The sequence below is a fragment of the Priapulus caudatus genome, unplaced genomic scaffold, assembly GCF_000485595.1.
Source record: "Priapulus caudatus unplaced genomic scaffold, Priapulus_caudatus-5.0.1 Scaffold404, whole genome shotgun sequence".
NCBI classification, from domain to species: Eukaryota; Metazoa; Priapulida; class Priapulimorpha; order Priapulimorphida; family Priapulidae; genus Priapulus; species Priapulus caudatus.
The window spans coordinates 192,591-214,171 of NW_014577465.1; the positions used below are offsets into that span (position 1 = coordinate 192,591).

Sequence of the window (21,581 nt, forward strand, 5' to 3'; positions counted from 1 at the left end):
CGAGCCGAGAGGTGTTCGCCTCCATTCCGATACACGTCAAGTACGGGCTGCTGGGCCAGCTGTCGTACAACGCGCGCGAGAGGGTTCTGTACGGGTACGACAACGGCCACATGATCACCTACCCTCTCCACTTCGCACCCGTCGCTTAGTCAGCGCGTGGCTGCTGGAAACCTCCCGCAGTGAAACACCAGCATAGCACAGTAGCGAGCCCTGGGGCTGAGAGGGTCTATGTCCCCCGGAGTACTGCCGAAACGTACCCTGGGTACGGTCCGGTATACCGGAACGTACCCTGGTACTATCTAATATGCCGTACCATACCTCGCCTACTCCACTAACGAGTCTAGGGAGTCGCCTACGCCTACTCCCTAACCCTAACCCTAATCCTAACCCTAATCCTAACCCTATTCATATCAAATAGTGACCAGGGTACGTTCCGGTATACCGAACCGTGCCCAGGGTACGTTCCGGCAGTACCCTGGAGGACATAGACCCTATGAGCATTACGCGGAGTTATCCACCACGTGTATCTGTCCTTTGTACGCGTACCCGTAGCACTGTAGGGTTAAGAGTTATATCCCACATATATCTGTCCTTTGTACGTTTACCAGAAGCACTGTAGCATTGGGAGTTGTATCCCACATTATATCTGTCGGTTGTACGCGTACCCGACGCGATCAAATTGAAATGTTTTACTCATATCTTTCCATAGTAGCCACTGTAAATATAGTATAGTGATGTCAGTGATGTAGTAGTAGGTGTCATATTAGTGTGATTTGATAGTGCATCTTACTAGTATCACAACTTGGCCGTGTTTCTTATTTGTACGATGTGTGTTTGGCACGTGCTTGTCGGTATAGTTGGTTACAAACTTCCCTAGCAGTGCGGCAGTAGGTATAGATTCAACAGTATACGTATCTAAGACTTCATATGTCAACTAAAGTAAAATATAGCCACATTAATTAAGCTGTTACCACGGTTAATATAGAGTTATCCGTTTATATAATAATCACATCGGTGTGTTCCTAACGCTATATATGACTTTATGATAATCGATGTATGTAGGGCAACTTTAATACATCAATAGTGGTTAAATACAATAGTCACATCAATGCCAACAATGCCAGAATAGTCAAATAATTAATTAATCTTTTATATAAAACATCATGGAATAAATTAATAAATGTTTTCCCAAATCTGTCAATTAATCTGTTATTTTTTAATACAGATGTGTTTTCATAATTGCAATCAAACATGACGTCGTCCCGCTATCTACTGGGGAAAATAATTAATACGTACACATTGTCAACATTGTGTTTAATAGGCACGCTAATATTGTTGATGTGGATGTATAACAGTGAACTCATAAATACTAGAGCTGAGAGGGTCTATGTCCCCCGGGGTACTGCCGGAACGTACCCTGGTACTATCTAATATGCCGAACCGTACCTCCCCTACTCCACTAATGAGTCTAGGGAGTCGCCTACGCCTACTCCCTAACCCGAACCCTAAGCCTAATCCTAACCCTAACTCTAACCCTAACCCTAATCCTAACCCTAACCATATCAAATAGTGACCAGGGTATGTTCCGGTGTACCGGACCGTACCCAGGGTACGTTCCGGCAGTACCCTGGGGGACATAGACCCTATGAGCAATACTAGACGGTAATTACTCACATTCACAAGCCCCATTAGCACTTGCTGGCATGCAGCGCCACATACTGGTTGGGCTGGTGCTTCGCATTTCCATGCAGGAGAAAACTCTAAGGGCAACTGTTATGGCCCCGTGGTCAGAAACATCATACGTCGTTATGACATCATAAATATATAATATCATAACCTTTAAAGTGAAGCGCCGAGCAAAGGTTACGCCATTTTTGACTTACGATAACTATATTACTCATATCTACTCTTATTCTATCTCTACTCATGGAAATCTCTACCACAGCAAGTTAGGCTGAGAGGGTCTATATGTCCCCCCTATGACCCTATGACCCTATGAGCTCTACTGTGGTACAACACCATTATATTAGATTCTGCTGAGAACAAGGCATCCGCGTAGTCGAGGACACATGAACAGCTGTTGCTGCTGCTGTTGTCGCTGCTGCCAATGCCAGTACTTAATATAATATAATGTAGTAATTATATCATATTTATAATATAGCTGCGTTCACACGATATACACGGCCTCGCTAGTTCCGTACTTATCTGGCGCTGAATTCGGCTGAAATACCGTGCTAAGACAACATGGAGCGTTCACACGAGAATCGAGGCTTAGCCTGGCTAGGTATAATATAGACTGGTACCCGGTCGACAGTTCCACACGCTACACTAACGTCGTGTAGCGAACGGGTACCAGTCTAGGTAAGCGCGCTACAGTTTCGCAACTCGATTTATATTTATTATTATAATATTCGTATATTTATATTCGTATAATATTTATAATTATAATACAATATAATTACTGTTACATAGTTTACATGTACACGTAGTTGGGCTCATAGGGTCTATGTCCCCCAGGGTACTGACGGAACATAACCTGGGTACGGTCCGGTATACCGGAACGTACCCTGGTCACTATTTGATATGGTTAGAGTTAGGATTAGGGTTAGGGTTAGGATTAGGGTTAGGGTTTCGGGTTCGGTTAGGGAGTAGCGTAGGCGACTCCCTAGACTCGTTAGTGAGTAGGCGAGGTACGGTTCGGCATATTAGATAGTACCAGGGTACGTTCCGGTATACCGGACCGTACCCAGGGTACGTTCCCGGCAGTACCCCGGGGGACATAGACCCTATGAGCCGTAGTTGGATAGTACGTGTAGTGGCGCTGAGAGGGTCTATGTCCGCCCGGGGTACTGCGGAACGTACCTGGGTACGGTCCGGTATACCGGAACGTACCCTGCTACACTATCTAATATGCGCGACCGTACCTCGCCTACTCCACTAAACGAGTCTGGGGAGTCGCCTACGCCTACTCCTAACCCTAACCTTAACCTTAATCCTAACCCTAACCCTAACCCTAATCCTAACCCTAACTGTAACCCTAACCCTAACCCTAACCCTAACCCTAACCATATCAAATAGTTACCAGGGTACGTTCCGGCCGGTATACCGGACCGTACCCAGGTACGTTCCGGCAGTACCCTGGGGGACATAGACCTATGAGCTGTAGTGGCAGTGAATCCGTACGCCGTAAAGACCGGTCCAGGCCTCCGCTAACGATGTAGCGATGCTGAGAAAAGCAAAAAGCATCTAGGGCGCGTGGGTCGTGGGAACGATGGTACGCGCATAGCATCGGTGCTCAATCACATTGAGAGACGCGAGATTATTTTGCATCGCGGAGACATGCAAGATGCTGACGTCTGCATAATCACACGTATATATATAAATACGCGGTGGCAACCTAGTATATAGCGTCAGTGGCGTCGTGTCGGGGTTCCGTCGCAGAAGTGCAAGATCTAGACTCCCGCACGCGATGATGACGAGTCAAGGGTGACGTTGCATGTTCGTCTCTCTGCTTCCATGATCATCGCAGCGTGGTTGCTTAGTGGGGCCGCATCTAAAGTAAGCACACGTAAACTGATTATCTTTTCTCGGCGTATTAATAATTATTTCTATTGTCGGCGTATAGCGAAATGATTACATTAACATGATTAAGATATCCGGTTTGTTGCTACGAGAGCTCGTGTCAGGAAAGAAAGAAAATTTCGTCCGCAACTATTGATTCGCTTTAAAATCCATTAACTAGTATAATTAGAACATCGAATTTATATTTATCTATATATAAAGTTGTTCAGCCGAATTAGTTCGTACTCGCATAACTAGAGAACTCCGCAGCCTAAAGGAAAACTAAAGATATTCATCAATAGATGGCAATGCGTACAGATTAACATCACGTACGTGTGAATCCATATGGGTATACCCTTAACGGTGTAGTGGCCTAATCGCTAGAACATCCGGGATTCCTGGTTCGAGTCCCAGCTGGGGAACTTATTTTCCCCTTTTTTCCTTTTTTTTCTTTACCTACCTCTTTAGTATGTATTATTTTTAATTTCTTATTTTTTAATTTTTATTTATATATTTAATGTCTTATATTTTGATTTCTTATTATTTTTTACTGTTTGGGATGGCATGGCGATGGCATGGCATGGCATGGCATGTCATGGGATGGCATGAGATGGGATGAGATGGGATGGGATGGGATGCGGTGCGATGGGATGGGATGAATGGATGCATGGATGCATGGATAGATAGATAGTTAGACTTTTTTGGGTATTTTCCTTTTAACCAAGCGGTCACCAACTGAGTAACGCCACTGATTTCCCCGGGCAACGCCGGGTATCCCGCGCTAGTATATTATATTGCTTTATCTTCAGTCACATATCCGTGACAACACAGAGTGCGTGCGCGTGCGTGCGTGAGTGCGTGCGTGTGTCCGTGCGTGCTTGAGTGCGTGCGTGTGTGTATGCATATAGACATCGTCTAGTTGTTTAAGTAAAATAATTCGTGATCTACCCGTTCATAAATTTCTGCATTATTGCATTATATGATTTCCGTGCATATAAATATAATTATTACTGCATGGCATAGTTATTGCATAATTATTATAGTACAGTTATATGCAGGATATAATTTCCGTACTATATATTGTCATTTATAATTGTATACGCATTTCCGTAATATATTGAACCTATAATGATACACCAACCGCCAGCGCCCTCTTGCCGTGACAATGCCGTTACAGGCTGCTGTCGCCACGGTGTCTGATCACGACCTTGCCGTTACAGGCTGCTGTCGCCACGGTGTCTGGTGACGACCTTGCCGTTACAGGCTGCTGTCGCCACGGTGTCTGATGACGACCTTGACATGTTGGATGACAATTATCGCGTGGAGGCGGTCAGTGAGGCAGGACAGTGCGTGTGTCGCATCGCAGCGCCATCTCCCGGGCTCTGCTCCGCGGACAGCCAATTCCAGCAGCTCAAACTTCTCGGCCAGAGGGTATATAGTATCAGCAGTGAATAATAATAGATTAATTAAGATAATTAAGATAATAATATAATTAATATAATAGATTAATTAATATAATGTATTATTATTCACTCCTGATAGTATTATGTATTAGTATTATAGCATTATATTCTATGTCGAACTGTGTGTAACTGTTAGTAACATAGTATGTCGTAACTAGATTGTGCACATCAGAGCCCGGGCGTGCGTGCGTGCGTGCATAATTTATTACATGTGCATCGTCTCAAACGTTTGCGTAGCGTGAGCATCGCAACGACTACATAGCTAGTATAGTGTTCAAGTATAGATTATGGTTGACTTCAAGTTGAGAATCACCCAAGCAAGCACACACGCACGCACGCACGTACGCACATACAAACGCACGCACGTATGCACATACAAACGCGCACACACGCACGTACGCATGCACGGACGCACGCACGTACGCACATACAAACGCACGCACGTATGCACATACAAACGCGCACACACGCACGTACGCATGCACGGACGCACGCACGTACGCACATACAAGCACGCACGCACGTACGAACATACAAAGGCACACGCACACCCACGGAGCGCACGCACGACGCATGCACACACATTCATATAATATATATATATATTAATATATATAATATATATATATATATATAATTATTAATTTATTTAATTTTTTATTCATTTATTTATTTATTTGTTTGTTTCAGGTTCCAACGTGAGCAGGGACGTGGGTGAGCTGATGCATGGAGTGAACGGTCAGTTCGTGGAGCGTTTCAATCGACTGAGGCGAGAAATACGAAGTGATGCAGACGACACGAGGCTTTCGTCATTCGCGGGCGAGATCTGGCGAAGATCAATGAGGAAATCGATCAGCTATCGAAAATTGCCACCAACTCTAGTACAGAACGACACGGAGACAAACCTTGTGGCATGTAAGGCCAGTGTGTGTACATGTGTATGTAAGTGTGTGTGTGTGTGTGTGTGTGTGTGTGTGTGTGTGTGTGTGTGTGCGTGCGTGCGTGCGTGCGTGCGTGCGAACGTGCGTGCGTGCGTGCGTACGTGCGTGTGTGTGTACACGTGTGTGTGTGTCCGTGCGTGCGTGCGTGCGTGCGTGCGTGCGTGTGTATGCGTTCGTATATTTTTTAACCATTTATATATAATAACATCTATATATATATATATATACATATCAGGAGTAGATAATAGGGAACTTATAGGGAATAGGGAATTCCCTATTCCCTTATAGGAAAAATATAGGGAACTTATAGGGAATAGGGAATTCCCTATTCCCTTATAGGAAATATAGGGAACTTATAGAAATAGGGAATAATAGGATATTCACGGATTATCTACTCCTGATATATATATATATATATATATATATATAATATATATATCAAGAGTGCATAATAGAGATCTCCATCATCTCTGCATCTCTATTATGCACTCTTGATATATATATAAGGGTTTAAATAATGACAAATTTGTCATTATTAATCCCTGCTATTACTAGCTCAGGTACAAGCAGTTTCCCCTTCGTAATAAAAACATGCGCAGGGCCCCTGGAGACATTTTGACTTTTGAATCTCGCCATATAATAATTTATATGTTATATTGATCTGTACATAAGTCTCTCATGTTTACATAGGTAAGTTATAATGTGATCATTGCTAGCAGCGAATTTTCACTGGCTGTGTTTCACTGCTGCAGATACTGGATGCGAAAGTACGAAATATATCCGAGATTATGGAAAATCTGGAGCTTACATTTTCGAGCGGAGATTCTTCGAAGGAAAAGGTCACCGCCCTATCAATATTCTTACTCGTCTTGCTCGTCGGAGGTCGCAGCGGTATCAGAAATGCTGAAGTGTAACACCTATTTATTACTGTTTCCACGGTATCGATACACCTGGCAGTATATCAATCACACTTGTCACTGTCGCGTCTCACTCGTGAAAACTCGGACATTTCCGTGCCGACGTCTTACCTCACCTGTTTATTGCAGATTGCTATAGCAACCGATATATTTGAATCGGTCGCGCCTGAACCAGAACACCATCTGATAAATGATTATTCCAGGCAAAATACCGGCAGACGTTGTGCATAATGGTTGTAAACGCGATCATCTGCCTTGTAGCGATTCTACACAACACTAACATTGTTTGATATAATAAGGCAGAGTGTATATAATATTAATTTTATCGCCGATGTGATAACGTCACGGCCGAGCGATATAAAGCCTACATTATCGTAATATCTGCCAGGTATATAGGCCTGCATTCATCTATACAGGTAATGCCGACGATGCGATGAAGAGGAGTAGTGAATTTATCCGACGTTTTATAGAATTGCAACTATGATTATAAACTGTTGGTTAGGTTCACGTGAATGAGTTCTGATACGATTCAATGTATGAAAAACTTCTACAGACGCATGTCACTTGTGAGAAGTATATTTATATTTCAGATAACCGGTAATGTAAATTTTTATGCTGCAGATATTGGGTGCGAAACTAAGAAATTTATCTGCAATCATTGAGAGTATGGAGCTTGCGGAATCCAGTCGTGACTATGTGAAGGAGCAGGTTGGTAGATGATTATTAAATTGTCTACGTCACGTATTTTCTATTTTCACGTATGGTTTATAATAGTAAAATTTTTGTTGATTTTTTTTACATGAAAAGTAAGTACTAACGGCACTAAATGTATCTTCAAATTCTTACCTGATGAGATTGTTTGTCAACTAGTTAAAAATCCTAAAAATCAGGGCGATTTTATATAATGATCGTGACATTAAATGCTTGCTATGGGTTATGTATGAGTCACGAGTGTTTGTTCACATTGAAACGGAATAGCAAAATAAGAAGTATAATGCAGCAATTTGACCATAAAAAATTAACAGAATCACTTACATTTTATGAAAAAGTGGACATAATTTTTTTTACTTTTACTATTTACGGTGACGTAATCACTTTAACACAAGACTTTGCTCCTACGTGTATATGCCGTGCTAGCTAAATACCGCACCGTCTGCAGCATTGCGATTTCATTTGTGAACAGGTGGAAATTTATTTAATTGAATTGAATTTGCAGTTAGCTAATCTGGAAGACTCCACCACCTTCTCCCTTCTCCCCCTCCTCCTTCTCCACCAGCTTCTCCCCTCCTTCTCCACCGCGATTACATCTGATTGGTTATAACACAAACCACGTGACAAAATATGCAAATTATCTCCTGTACCGGCCTGAATATAGACAAACCCTGAGCGAACAGCCTTTCAAACTTGCGCGCAAGCGCTCGCTCGCGCTCGCTCGCGCAGTGTCGTTCAGAAGGCGAGCGCTCGCGAGCGTTCGGTCTCCTGAACACGCCTCAGGTGAGTGAAGGTGGTTGAATATCAGAATAATACACCAGTCTCAAATATTATTCATGACCTGGGGTCATCGCACGAAAACGAGGCGAAGCTAGGCAATTTTGTAAACAATGGCTGCTCAGGCAGGCACGCACAGAAGAGGTACACGCACGTACACGCGGGTACACGGAGATAAACGCACGTACACGCACGTACACGCACGTACACGCACGTACACGCGGGTACACGCACTAACACGCGGGTACACGCACGTACACGCGGGTACACGCACGTACACGCGGGTACACGCACGTACACGCAGATACAGAAGGCCTCTAGCCGTCGATCGCGAAATGTCGGTTGGATTCCGCCCAGTTTTCGCGGAGTTCGTTTTTAAAGCGATTCAGGTTAATCTGTCTTAAGAGGACAATAAGGGGGCGGCGTATTCGCTGTGGGGGCGCGGCTTCACCGCGCGCTGTGCGCTGCTCGCAACTACCGGGGCCGCATGATCGGACTAGGGCGCGTGGGTCTTGGGAACGATGGTACGCGCATAGCACTCGGTGCTTACTCTGACGTGTGATGCATCATCGTCTGCGCAACAAACACACGTGATTTATAGATCGCCTGGGACTGCCGTCTAGCAGCCTCAGCCATGGTGCTGCGCGCATCCAATACGTAATAATATATCCTTACTATAAGCGCGTCGTATACATAAGAAACGATAAATACGCGGGGGCAACCTAGTATATAGTGTCAGTGGCGTCGTGTCGGGGTTGCGTCGCAGAAGTGCAAGATCTAGACTCCCGCACGCGATGATGACGAGTCAAGGGATGACGTTGCATGTTCCGTCTCTCTGCTTCATGATCATCGCAGCGTTGTTGCTTAGTGGGGCCGCATCTAAAGTAAGCACACGTAAACTGATTATCTTTTCTCGGCGTATTAATAATTATTTCTATTGTCGGCGTAGCGAAATGATTACATTAAGATATCCGGTTTGTTGCTACGAGAGCTCGTGTCAGGAAATAAAGAAAATTTCGTCCGCAACTATTGATTAGCTTTAAGATCCATTAACTAGTATAATTAGAACATCGAATTTATATTTTTATATATTGCTTTATCTTCAGTCACATATCCGTGACAACACAGAGTGCGTCTGCGTCCGGGCGGCGAGTTTTTTTTTCCCAGTCGACATAACATAGCGAAGAATTTAGCGCCTTCTGATTGGTTCTGATTGGTTCATCCTGCCTCCTGATTGGTTTAAAAACAAGCTGCTTTGCTTATTTAGCATATGTCATGTACTGTTTCTTATATATCCTGTGTGGCGTGGTGGATAGAACACCGTCGTTACTTCTGAAAGGTCGTTGGTTCGAATCCGGTTTGGTTTTTAATTATTTTTTTGTTTTCTGTATTTTTCTATCTTTATCCATTTAACTATTGTTTTCTAATTAACGGAAATATTTGCATGATTGATTTACAACAATTAAATATTTTAATGAAAAAATTTTTTTTAATAATTTTATTTCATTTATTAGTGTTAATTAAATTTAATTAACGAGATTGCTACAGGATCGATGCTGACACTTAGGTGCTAGTATCGATGTCCTGGCAGCGTTTGAAGTGTAGCGGTGCGTGATTAAATTGGTTTAGGTCCGCGTATCTCCCGCGCTCCTCGCTCAGAAGTTCAATAGAGCTCTAAGTGGGGGGCGTGTCTGTAAGCAATCGAGAGATGAATCCTCTCTCTCGAGAAAGCGGGAGTGCGCGGGTCAAAGTAATGGAGTAATAGAGCCGAAATTGAGCTGGTTAATCCGCGCTTCTCGCGCGGCACTTCACAGCTCGATTAGTTATCACTTCGCGCGCGGCACTTCAAAGAAGCCCTCCCTTTGATGTGATATTGCGGGATTATAGGATTATAGATGACGCACGCGTGACGCACGCGGGACTCATGTAGGTTACGCGGTCGTGGCTGGCGTATATAAGCCGAGCGCCGGGGAGAGTCGGGGAATCTCCCGACGCCTGATGTTGCTGCTGCAGCAGCCGCTGCTGCTGCGACAACAGGACGGCTGCTCCTCGTCCGAACGTAAGGGTCGGATGAGGAGGAGATGGACGGAAGGAACTCAACCAGGCACGACCGCGACAACCGCTGTAATTGTATCCAAACCGTCAGTAAACTGCAAATCATGGTAACAACTGGCTTTCTCTTGTCTATGCATCAGTTATCTATGTCTTTTGGCGAAACATAACGTAGTTAACAACACTATAATCATAACGTAGAAACCCTGCTTCGTTACAACGCCAGATGGCAGCATCTTCTATGCGTACGACACGAACACGAGCCGAGAGGTGTTCGCCTCCATTCCGATACACGTCAAGTACGGGCTGCTCGGCCAGCTGTCGTACAACGCGCGCGAGAGGGTTCTGTACGGGTACGACAACGGCCACATGATCACCTACCCTCTCCACTTCGCACCCGTCGCTTAGTCAGCGCGTGGCTGCTGGAAACCTCTCGCAGTGAAACACCAGCATAGCACAGTAGCATTATTGGGAGTTATCCACCACGTGTATCTGTCCTTTGTACGCGTACCCGTAGCACTGTAGGGTTAAGAGTTATATTCCACATATATCTGTCCTTTGTACGTTTACCAGAAGCACTGTAGCATTGGGAGTTGTATCCCACATTATATCTGTCGGTTGTACGCGTACCCGACGCGATCAAATTGAAATGTTTTACTCATATCTTTCCATAGTAGCCGCTGTAGGCTTATGTATCGTATAGTGATGTCAGGGATGTAGTAGTAGGTGTCATATTAGTGTGATTTGATAGTGCATCTTACTAGTATCACAACTTGGCCGTGTTTCTTATTTGTACGATATGCGTTTGGCACGTGCTTGTCGGTATAGTTGGTTACAAACTTCCCTAACAGTGCGGCAGTAGGTATAGATTCAACAGTATACGTATCTCAGACTTCATATGTCAACTAAAGTAAAATATAGCCACATTAATTAAGCTGTTACCACGGTTAATATAGAGTTATCCGTTTATATAATAATCACATCGGTGTGTTCCTAACGCTATATATGACTTTATGATAATCGATGTATGTAGGGCAACTTTAATACATCAATAGTGGTTAAATTCAATAGTCACATCAATGCCAACAATGCCAGAATAGTCAAATAATTAATTAATGTTTTTTATAAAACATCTTGGAATAAATTAATAATGTTTTCCCAAATCTGTCAATTAATCTGTTATTTTCTAATACAGATGTGTTTTCATAATTGCAATCAAACATGACGTCGTCCCGCTATCTACTGGGGAAAATAATTAATACGTACACATTGTCAACATTGTGTTTAATAGGCACGCTAATATTGTTGATATGGATGTATAACAGTGAACTCATAAATACTAGACGTTACTCACATTCACAAGCCCCATTAGCACTTGCTGGCATGCAGCGCTACCTACTGGTTGGGCTGGTGCTTCGCATTTTCATGCAGGAGAAAACTCTAAGAGCAACTGTAATGGCCACGTGGTCAGAAACATCATACGTCGTTATGACATCATAAATATATAATATCATAACCTTTAAAGTGAAGCGCCGAGCAAATGTTACGCCATTTTTGACTTACGATAACTATATTACTCATATCTACTCATATTCTATCTCTACTCATGGAAATCTCTACCACAGCAAGTTAGGACAAATTCTGTTCGTAACGTGTTAAGTATTAGTACAGTTATAAGTATTTTACACGTATTAGTACGTGTTAAGAAATGTCTGATGGAAAAGGTAGAAACATTAGAGGCAGAGGAGCATGATTTTCCCTAAAAGAATTCGGATGAAATTAGGCATAAGAAAAGTTTGTATCGTCTCATGAGAATGTACCATTGTATGACCGGTTAAAACTACAAATTTGTATATTTCAATAGTTAGTGCTGATAGTATTGTAATTGTTAGATTCAAGGCATAGCAAAACAAAGACCACAATGTAAATAAGAGTGCTAGTCATGCTTTTTGTGTATATATCCTTGGTAGTTATCCAATTTTATGAATTCAGAATTTTATTATAAAAGTATGCTATGTATTGTATATGATGGATAATTGCCTAAATAAATAAATAACATAAATAAAAAAGATTCTGACCATGGTGATGGTGACAATGGTGATTCTGACCATGGCGATGGTGACCATGGTGATGGTGACCATGGTGATGGTGACAATGGTGATTCTGACCATGGTGATGGTGACCATGGTGATTCTGACCATGGTGATGGTGACAATGGTGATGGTGACCATGGTGATGGTGACCATAGTGATTCTGACCATGGCGATGGTGACAATGGTAATGGTGACCATGATGATTCTGACCATGGTGATTCTGACCATGGTGATTCGGACCATGGTGATTCTGACCATGGTGATTCTGACCATTGTGATGGTGACCATGGTAATGGTGACAATGGTGATTCTGACCATGGTGATGGTGACTATGGTGATGGTGACAATGGTGATTCTGACCATGGTGATGGTGACCATGGTGATGGTGACAATGGTGATTCTGACCATGGTGATTCTGACCATGGTGATTCTGACCATGGTGATGGTGACAATGGTGATTCTGACCATGGTGATTCTGACCATGGTGATGGTGACAATGGTGATTCTGACCATGGTGATGGTACTAATGGGGATTCTGACTACAACCTGGACACATATTAACTACAGTCATCGTGGATATAGGCTGGGGCAGCATCTGGTTGCAGCTGGTATAGCCCCTTAGCAGCTCTGCTGGGATTTTGTCTTCTCGTACAGCATAAACAGGGCCGGACTAAGCGTGTGGGAGGCCCGGGGCACGCAATTGTGTGGGGCCCTATAGTCTGTATTTTTTCTGCACTTTCATTCTTGCAAATTCAGAGAGTATTTCATCGTGTTTCAACAAATTTAAAATGTCATATTCGATAGCGAGAATACTAAGGTTTACCAGTCTCTGTTGGCTCATCGTGGTTCTCATGTGATTTTGAATCAACTTGAGTTTAAAAAATGACCTTTCACTGCTACAATTCGAGACCATCAATGAAAGATAGATTCTCAGAGCAATTTCGGTATTAGGGAAAGTGTCCTGCTGAACAGCAAAATTCAGCCAGAGAAACAGCATGGGAAACGCATCACTTCAACGTTACATGCTAAGAATTTTGTGGATCACAATTACGACAGTTTTGTAAATTTTAGGATACTCTAAATGTGGGGGGCCCCAAATGTGGGGGCCCGGGGCACGTGCCCCGGTTGCCCCGCCCTTAATCCGCTAGTGAGCATAAACCCGCGTATAAGAACCTGCACTTATCCAAGCTAGCCTAAAATGGTTCTTATATAATCGGTGTAATAAACTGAGAAATGAGACCATTTCGTTTCTTAAAAATGTTCTTATTTTCTTAAGAAAAAAAGTGCTTGTTGCTGGTAGAATATTGGTGCGGTCCATTGTTTATATAAAATATGCATATAATTATATCTAAATGACTGCAATCTAGCTATAGACAAATACAAACCCTATTCTAGGTTATCTTATTTCTTTTTATGCCCTTTATACCTAATAAACATCAACAAAAGAAAACTATAGATTGTGTTAAAAAGCACATGAATAATGCCTGGCCAGGTTCCTAGCTGAGTCATAACCGTATGGTACCAGGCTCCATTTCATAATGTATGCAGTTAAACTGCACTGTATTTTTATTTCACTGTATTTTCGTATATTTTTGTACGTTACTACACTGAACTATCAAATTAGAACCTGTTTACAAAATGTTTAGGCTAAAACAGGTTCTCATGTCAAGAGGGTCTAAATAGAGAGTAGAAAATCTTAGCCTGACAGGTTGTTAATGACTAGGGGCTTATTTGTCCGCACGCAGACATTATAACTCCGTTTTGCTAATCTGAGGGTGCGGGTTTAACTTCATTACTGGGGTCTGCGTCGGTTCGGACTAGGTGCTTATACGCTGATTTTCATTGCAGTCCAGCTGCTACGAACAGTACCGCGATCAGCAAGGGTTAGAATACATCTGTAAGTATAGCAGTACATCATGCACGCGGGCATGGATGTCCGCTATAAACGCGCACACACGCACGCACGCACGCACGCACGCACACACATATGCACGCACACACGCACGCACGCACGCACCCACACGCACTGACGTACGCGCGCACACAAACGCTGCCACGCACTCACGTTCGCATCGTATATCATAGATAGTAAACACGAACTTTGTTCCTGCCCCGGGGTTCGTATGACGTCCACGAGCGTGCACCGCTGGCAATGCGCTATACTCACGCAGCGCCTCGCACAGCCAGTCCATGCCACTCAGGCATGGCGGTCACACAGATGTGAGTAGCAGCAGTAGCAACGACAACAACAACAACAGCAGCAGCCATAGCGGCGGCAGCAGCAGCAGCAGTAGCAGCAACAACAACAACAGCAGCAGCAGTAGCAGCAGTAGTAGCAGCAGCAGCAGCAGTAGCAGCAGCAGTAGCAGCAGTAGTAGCAGCAGTAGCAGCAACAACAACAGCAACAGTAGCAGCAGCAGTAGCAGCAGTAACAACAGCAGCAACGAAGAGGAATAGAAGCGCAGCCTTCACTGACGGTCGACGCGTGTCGCTACGACGATGACGATAGGTGATGGCGACGATGACGATAGCTGAGAGCGGCGACAGTCGGGCGGCTGTGCAGCGCGCGTGGTATCTACGCGTGCACGCACGCACACACGCGCACGCACGCCTGTCAGGACACATCGTCACCACACTGAGAACCGAGTGCATGCACGCTCCCATCGACATTACGACGTGACGTCACTGACGAACTCGGACGACACTCGGTTATCATGGTGATGTACCGCGCGCAGGAGACTGATAACCGGCTTCAGCATCCCCGAAAAATCTAGTCGCCAGGGATGACGATGAAAGCGCTACCTGTCGGCGAGAAAACGACGAATGCGTCGGCGACGCGTCGGAGATCGATGTTTATTGTCGTCATCATCGCCGCCGCCTTTTTCACCGCTCATCTCTTCATCAGCTACGGATTTACGGACAAGCAACGCACGAGGGCGCCACCGCCTTCGCCGGGGAAGCCGGATTATAATCGAATAACCGTGGAAGGCAAGGCTCTATCATCAGAACACACGACGCGACGCAACGAGGTCACGACGCGACGCAACGTAGTGACGTCGTCAGTGAACGGTGCGAGCGACGATGACGACGTGATCCGCGACGTCATCGACATACGCGAAATCAAACTGATCATCAACAACAGAGTGTGCGATGACGACGGCGACGATGACGACGGCTGCAGCGACGATGACGATGTTTTCGCTCTCGTGCTCGTGCACAGCGGCAGCGTCGGAGACAAGTACGCCGCGCGACGCAACGCCGTGCGTCGGACGTGGGGCAGCGTCAGATGCGTCGGCTCGCGTCGTCTGCGCCTGCTCTTCGTGCTCGGCTCATCAGCCGACGCGGCGACGCAGGCGCGCGTACGCAGAGAGAGCGACGTGCATGGCGACATCGTGCAGGCCGCCTTCATCGACGACTACCACAACGTCAGCTACAAGCACGTGCTCGCGCTGCGCTGGGCGGCGCGCTACTGCGCATGCGCCGACGTCATCCTCAAACTCGACGACGACGTCTTCCTGGAACCGTACAACGCCGTCGGTTGGCTCGTCGGCTGGCTGCGCAACCCGGCCGTCGTCGCCGACGACAACGTGATCGCCTGCAAGATATGGGCGTCGCGCATTCATCGCGACCGCAAGAACAAGTGGTATGTGAACGAGGCGATGCTCAACGGCACCAACTACCCGCCCTACTGCCTCGGTCCCGTCATCGCCTACACGCCGGCCGCCGCCCGTCGGCTCGCCGACTACGCAGCGACGCGCGACTACCTGTGGATCGACGACGCCTGGATCACGGGCATCCTGCGGCAGGCGCTCGCCATCCACCTGTACGGCGTCGGCGGCAACTTCTCGGCGTTTGACGGCGCGTCGCTGCGCTGGCTGGCGCGGCCTGACGCGGCGGGACCGCTGCCCGGGTTCGCCGTGCTGACGAACGACAAAGACAAGCTGATGACGAAGCTGTGGGAGAAGACGAAGCGCCTGCACAACGTCACCGACTCCGAACGACGATATCGCGGGGATCACGCCGACATGACGTCAGAACATCGGCGGTATGACGTCAAAACATTGGCGGTATGACGTCAGAGGATGGGCGGCATGACGTCAGAACATTGGCGGTATGACGTTAGAACATTGGCGGTATGACATCAGAACACTTAAGGTATGACGTCAAAACATTGGCGGTATGACGTCAGAACATTGGCGGTATGCGTCAGAACATTAGCGGTATGACGTCAGAACATTGGCGGTATGACGTCAGAACATGTGCGGTATGACGTCGGATCATTTGTTGGTATGACGTCATAGTCTGATAGCGTGACGCCAACATCGCCAAGAGAATCGCACGCGCTCGTGCAACACGTGATAGACGTAAAATGAAAGTTATAATTATTTCGAAGATCTGCTGCCTTCCTACTCACGTCGCGCGACGGACGACGTAGGCCACCGTAAGTTAGCGCGTAGTACGCTGCCTGCGATGTGTGCGTGCGTGCGTGCGTGCATGTGTGTGTGTGGGGGGGGGGGGCGATGTGACCTGTCACGACCCCGGGTGTCATCACTTCTTCTCAATTATCACTGCATGGCTGCTACGGCGTTGTAGAGGCGTGTATAGAGCCATTAGGAAATTCTATATGCAAGGTATAAGTTATGGACTTATGGTTGGCTATTGGAGAGAGAGATAGATAAAGAGAAAGAGAGTGAGACAGCGAGACAGAGACAGAGAGAGAGAGAGAAGGAGAGAGAAACAGACCTAACGAGAGAGAGAGAGTGAGAGAGAGAGAGAGAGAGAGAGAGAGAGAGAGAGAGAGAGAGAGAGAGAGAGAGAGAGAGAGAGAGAGAGAGAGAGAGAGAGAGACAAAAGGGGAAATGTTGGGGGAGGAGAAGCACGAACACTTAGAGGGGTGAAAGACAGGACGAGAGAGAAAAAAGGGGAAGCGTGTGCGAGCGTATGCTATATGCAAGGTATACGTTATGGTTGGCTATTGGAGAGAGAGATAGATAGAGAGAGAGAGTGAGACAGAGAGACAGGGACAGAGAGAGAGAAGGAGAAAGAAACAGACCTAACGAGAGAGAGTGAGAGAGAGAGAGAGAGAGAGAAGAGAGAGAGAGAGAGAGAGAGAGAGAGAGAGAGAGAGAGTGTGTGTGTGTGTGAGAGAGAGACGGAGGAGAGGGGGAGATTAAACATTCGCATGTTATCAGACAGGTTATCGTAAGGTTACCGAGGCTGGATCATAAGAACACACCTATGAAGTTAACTTTCGCCTCATCATCGGTCTGAGCAATGTAAAGACATGTATTCTCTACACGCAGATCTGGTTGGCTGGCAGGTGGTCAAATTGTTTGCTCGATATCCGTCCAGTTGGAGGATTTTACTTGAATGTTGTCCAAATAATGACAAAGTCTTTCGGCTAAATGTGCACTTTCGTTTATCTACAAGATTCACAAATAGACGAAACTGCCGTGCGTGTTATTTCGTATGTTAGATAAGTGGCGTGTATACATTGGATATCGGTGAACCTTGCATACGTGAGGTTTCTATATTATATCACAATGGTGACGTTTAAAAATAATGTTTTTTTGTTAATTTAGGAATTTTTGTGTGCAACTTTTTTGCACCACGGCAGCTATTGAAGTTTACATTACATATCAATTAACATTATTGAAATAATTGTACATAATTATTTGGTAATTGGTATAACTGTAATTCTATTAACATTAATAAATTGTTGAATAATAAATATTGTAATTGCATAAATTATTGTTAAACGCATAATAAATATCTCCAACACCGTATATATATATACTAATAATGAAGAATAGAAGAGAACGAAGAGAATGAAGAAAAGGGAAACACTTGTGTCGGCTATATCTATTGGTTGTATCGTTAAATAATAAAAAAGCTAGTAAAAAAGGAAAAGGGAAGGACGTGCAGCACGGAAATGTTGGTGTCTGCTTGTGTGTAGAACATTAACATTAAAAAAAGTATGTCAGACATATATGAAAGTAAGATTAATAATAAACGAAAAAGCTGCAAATTATTTGAATATCTCGCTTTATCTTTATACTTATAATATTGTAAATTAGGTTTACAGTTGTGTGAGCTTCGCACACTAGATCCCGAGCTCTCCAACAATATATTTGTACTTCTTCTGATTCCGGTTCGAAACATCCGGGTACACAGCATACACGTCCGGTTGCCGCTCGTTTCACCGCACTCAGCCGTCGTATTTACACACGCACCCGCTTATCTCTCGTTGATATTTTATACATGTCGTACACCTCCGGCGAATTTTTGATATTTTCTCAACAGTTGCCAGCAAACGTTAGGGGTGGTATATACTGTAGGTGGGTGGTAATACTGGGCGTATGTACTCAGTATATTATACTATATCTGTTTGTATTGTGCACGAACTGTATGGTTAACACATGAGTGTGAATTCGGGGAACAGCCCCACAGGCGGATGTGTCACAAAGCTGAACGCTTACTGTAACTCTTACTGTGGCGCTTTTCCTGATGATAACACAATCGTATCGGTAAGGCCACTAGCAAACAAAACAAAATTTGTTAAAACAAAGTCTGATAACACGTGTATAGGCACAAAAAGATTTCGAGGCGATTTGAAGCAGGAGTAAATAAGTTCTGGTTAAAAGAGAATCCCAGCCTACAGATGCAGGATGCCTCATGGCGATGGGTACTATATGACGTTTTTTGTTTCATAATTCGATTTTGTTAATCGTTCGATTCGTTTAATGTTTTGTTTGATGTATATATGGGCTAAAATCACATATGCATGTTTAAATGTTACCTTTGATATTTTTCCTTTATATTCGATTTCCATCGAAGACATTCATATTAGCAGATCGCATTATTTAATCACGCGAATCAAATGGCTTGATTGACTGGATCGAAAGCTTCAATTCACGGATCGAATGCTTCGATTCACGGATCGAATGCTTCGATTCACGGATCGAATGCTTTGATTCACGGATCGAATAATGCGATTCAGAGTCGCATGGTTCGATGCGGTGCGTGCAGGAGGGATCTACATAATACAGGATCGAATTGTTCGATTCGCAGATCGAATGATTCGATTCCAAAATCGAACGATTGTATTCCATAATTGAATGGTTTGATCCCAAAACTATTATAAAATGAAATTGTAAATGAAATTATAAATTGAATGCGTCGATTCACGGATCGAATAATGCGATTCAGAGTCGCATGGTTCAATGCAGTGTGTGCAGGAGGGATCTACATAATACAGGATCGAATGGTTCGATTCGCAGATCGAATGATTCGATTCCAAAATCGAACGATTCAATTCCATAATTGAATGGTTTGATTCCAAAACCGAATGGTTTGATGCCAGGATCGAATGGTTTGATTATCTTTTCTGATATAAAATCAAATAATGTAAACATTTAAAACAGTAAATACCTAATACAATCAAATTAACAGGCATGGTTTCAAATGATGCAATTATACTTTTGGCAGGGAATTATTGTCGATTTATTGCATATAACATATGATTAAATAATCAAATATAATATGCGATAAATCAAATGTTATATGCAATAAATCAAATGTTATATGTGATAAATCGAATGTTATATCTGATAAAATCAACCATAAAACAAAAAATCTAATTACGAAACAAAAAACATGCCATATTTATCTGTCAAACGTGATGAGGATTTTGTACAATAGGATCAAGAGCTCATAATACCTAGAGAAGAAAGAATTAATGCTTCTTGATGTAATACCATGAACTTATTCTAGACTTGCAGTTAAAGTGGAATAATTATTACGTAAAATAGCAGTTTTTCCCAGTTTTCCCGCTGTACACTCCAGGTATTATTAGTTTATGATGGGATGGAAATAGTCGCTGGTGGTGATTGCGTAGGCATCTGCAGTCGTTACATGCCGGCTTCACACCCGCAAGGGGGAGCAAGCGACCCCGTGGTCATCAATACGCTTCCCTCTAACACCTCCACTCACACAACTTTTCCTGTCCACACAGGCACTCTACCTCTTTCTTACCCCAATCGATAAAACCCTCTATCATGCTCCCTTTATCAACATCACCCGCTTCCCTGTCTCAATCCAAACGCCCCTTTCCGCTCTCAGCAAGACGATCTACCCCCTCCCCCATTTCCCTCACTCACAAGCGGTCCCGTCCCCACCGGCCTCCTCAGTGCGATGCTATGGGCACGTGCTGGGCTCTCTCACTGTCTCGCATCATACGTATCGGTTCAATATGGCCTCGTAATGCTCCTGTCTGCCCGACCGCTGCTGTGGCTCCCCCTGCTTGATAATGTAGTTCTCACACTCCTCCAGTGTGGCAGCACCATCGCTGATCCTAGCGCCAATGCCAGTCTTGTAACTCGCGTATCTCTCCTGTGCGTGTGTCAATCAAATTGATCAACTAATTAATTTGATAGATAATTAATTAGGTTGAATAAAACTATAGAGCAGCCTTAGGATACGTTGTTGGTAGGTTATTAAAACATTAAAGTTGTTTATTGAAATGGTTTCTTGCTGAACGTAAATCTTTGAGTCAAGTTTCAAGTTTGACAGCCGGTTTTCACAAGTCGACTAGCTGACGCGTTTTTCAACACAAACCTTTGAATGTTGAACTCTGCCACATAAACTTCACTCTACCGCGCGCACGTTCCAACTTCACGCAAAAATAAGCCGCGTTTCGATAGCCGCGACATCTCGCGGGAGAAAAAAATCAAATCTCTCGTACCTGGCGTAGTGCATCGAGGAGGCCGTCCTCTGTGATGCGAGCAGCGGCGAGAAGACCTCGCGCGTAGGCGTCCATGCCGCACACGTGCGCTACAAACATGTCCGCCAGCTCGCTCGACTCCCGCCGCACCTTACAGTCGAAGTTGAGTCCACCCGGAGCCAAGCCGCCCTGCTCGAGGACCGTCTGCGAAGATGGATGACAGACACGCGGGTGTTTAACTACGCGCGCACGCACGCATACACACACACGCAGGCACACGCACGCGTCACGCATACACACACGCACACACGCACACACGCACACACGCACACACGCACACACGC

The 21,581-nt window shown here is 44.7% G+C and overlaps 3 protein-coding genes and 2 long non-coding RNA genes across 6 annotated transcripts in view; 4 read left to right on the plus strand and 1 right to left on the minus strand.

Moving 5' to 3' along the window:
* LOC106810019 (noelin-like) overlaps positions 1-11,128 on the plus strand; it is a gene marked incomplete at its 5' end in the record, with an annotated part of 14,932 nt that extends 3,804 nt beyond the window's left edge. The window contains 1 exon segment of the mRNA XM_014813271.1: positions 10,649-11,128. Within this exon segment, the coding sequence (XP_014668757.1) occupies positions 10,649-10,830 (182 nt within the window).
* LOC106810022 lies at positions 3,485-5,793 on the plus strand. Of its 2 annotated transcripts, none has more exons than XR_001393944.1 (3): positions 3,485-3,558; positions 4,782-4,992; positions 5,715-5,793. It is a non-coding gene; the product is annotated as an uncharacterized LOC106810022 (long non-coding RNA). The 2 variants fall into 2 exon arrangements; XR_001393945.1 differs by having other exon boundaries at positions 3,488-3,558; positions 4,825-4,992.
* LOC106810021 lies at positions 5,857-7,584 on the plus strand. Its single transcript, XR_001393943.1, has 3 exons — positions 5,857-5,939; positions 6,718-6,804; positions 7,504-7,584. It is a non-coding gene; the product is annotated as an uncharacterized LOC106810021 (long non-coding RNA).
* Positions 11,129-15,298: 4,170 nt separating the features above from the next.
* LOC106810017 (beta-1,3-galactosyltransferase 5-like) lies at positions 15,299-16,439 on the plus strand. The gene is made up of 3 exons (XM_014813269.1): positions 15,299-15,660; positions 15,736-16,281; positions 16,322-16,439. Exons 1-3 carry the CDS (start codon positions 15,299-15,301, stop codon positions 16,437-16,439), a joined length of 1,026 nt encoding a protein of 341 aa, XP_014668755.1.
* A 3,711-nt stretch (positions 16,440-20,150) lies between these two features.
* Positions 20,151-21,581, minus strand: part of LOC106810018 (xylose isomerase 2-like) — a 2,133-nt gene continuing 702 nt past the window's right edge. The window contains exons 2-3 of the mRNA XM_014813270.1: positions 21,259-21,441; positions 20,151-20,906 (exon numbers count right to left, since the gene is read on the minus strand). Coding sequence (XP_014668756.1) covers positions 20,748-20,906; positions 21,259-21,441 — 342 coding nt within the window. The 3' untranslated portion in view covers positions 20,151-20,747. The remainder of the gene's footprint in view (positions 20,907-21,258; positions 21,442-21,581) is intronic.

What these genes read in the sequence shown, in the direction of transcription:
- LOC106810017 (XM_014813269.1), top strand. Translation starts at nt 15,299, where the DNA reads ATGACGATGAAAGCGCTACCTGTCGGCGAGAAAACGACGAATGCGTCG. An exon ending in CTGATCATCAACAACAGAGT is followed by an intron (nt 15,661 to 15,735) that starts GTGCGATGACGA and finishes GCTCGTGCACAG; the next exon opens with CGGCAGCGTCGGAGACAAGT. An exon ending in GCAGCGACGCGCGACTACCT is followed by an intron (nt 16,282 to 16,321) that starts GTGGATCGACGA and finishes ATCCTGCGGCAG; the next exon opens with GCGCTCGCCATCCACCTGTA.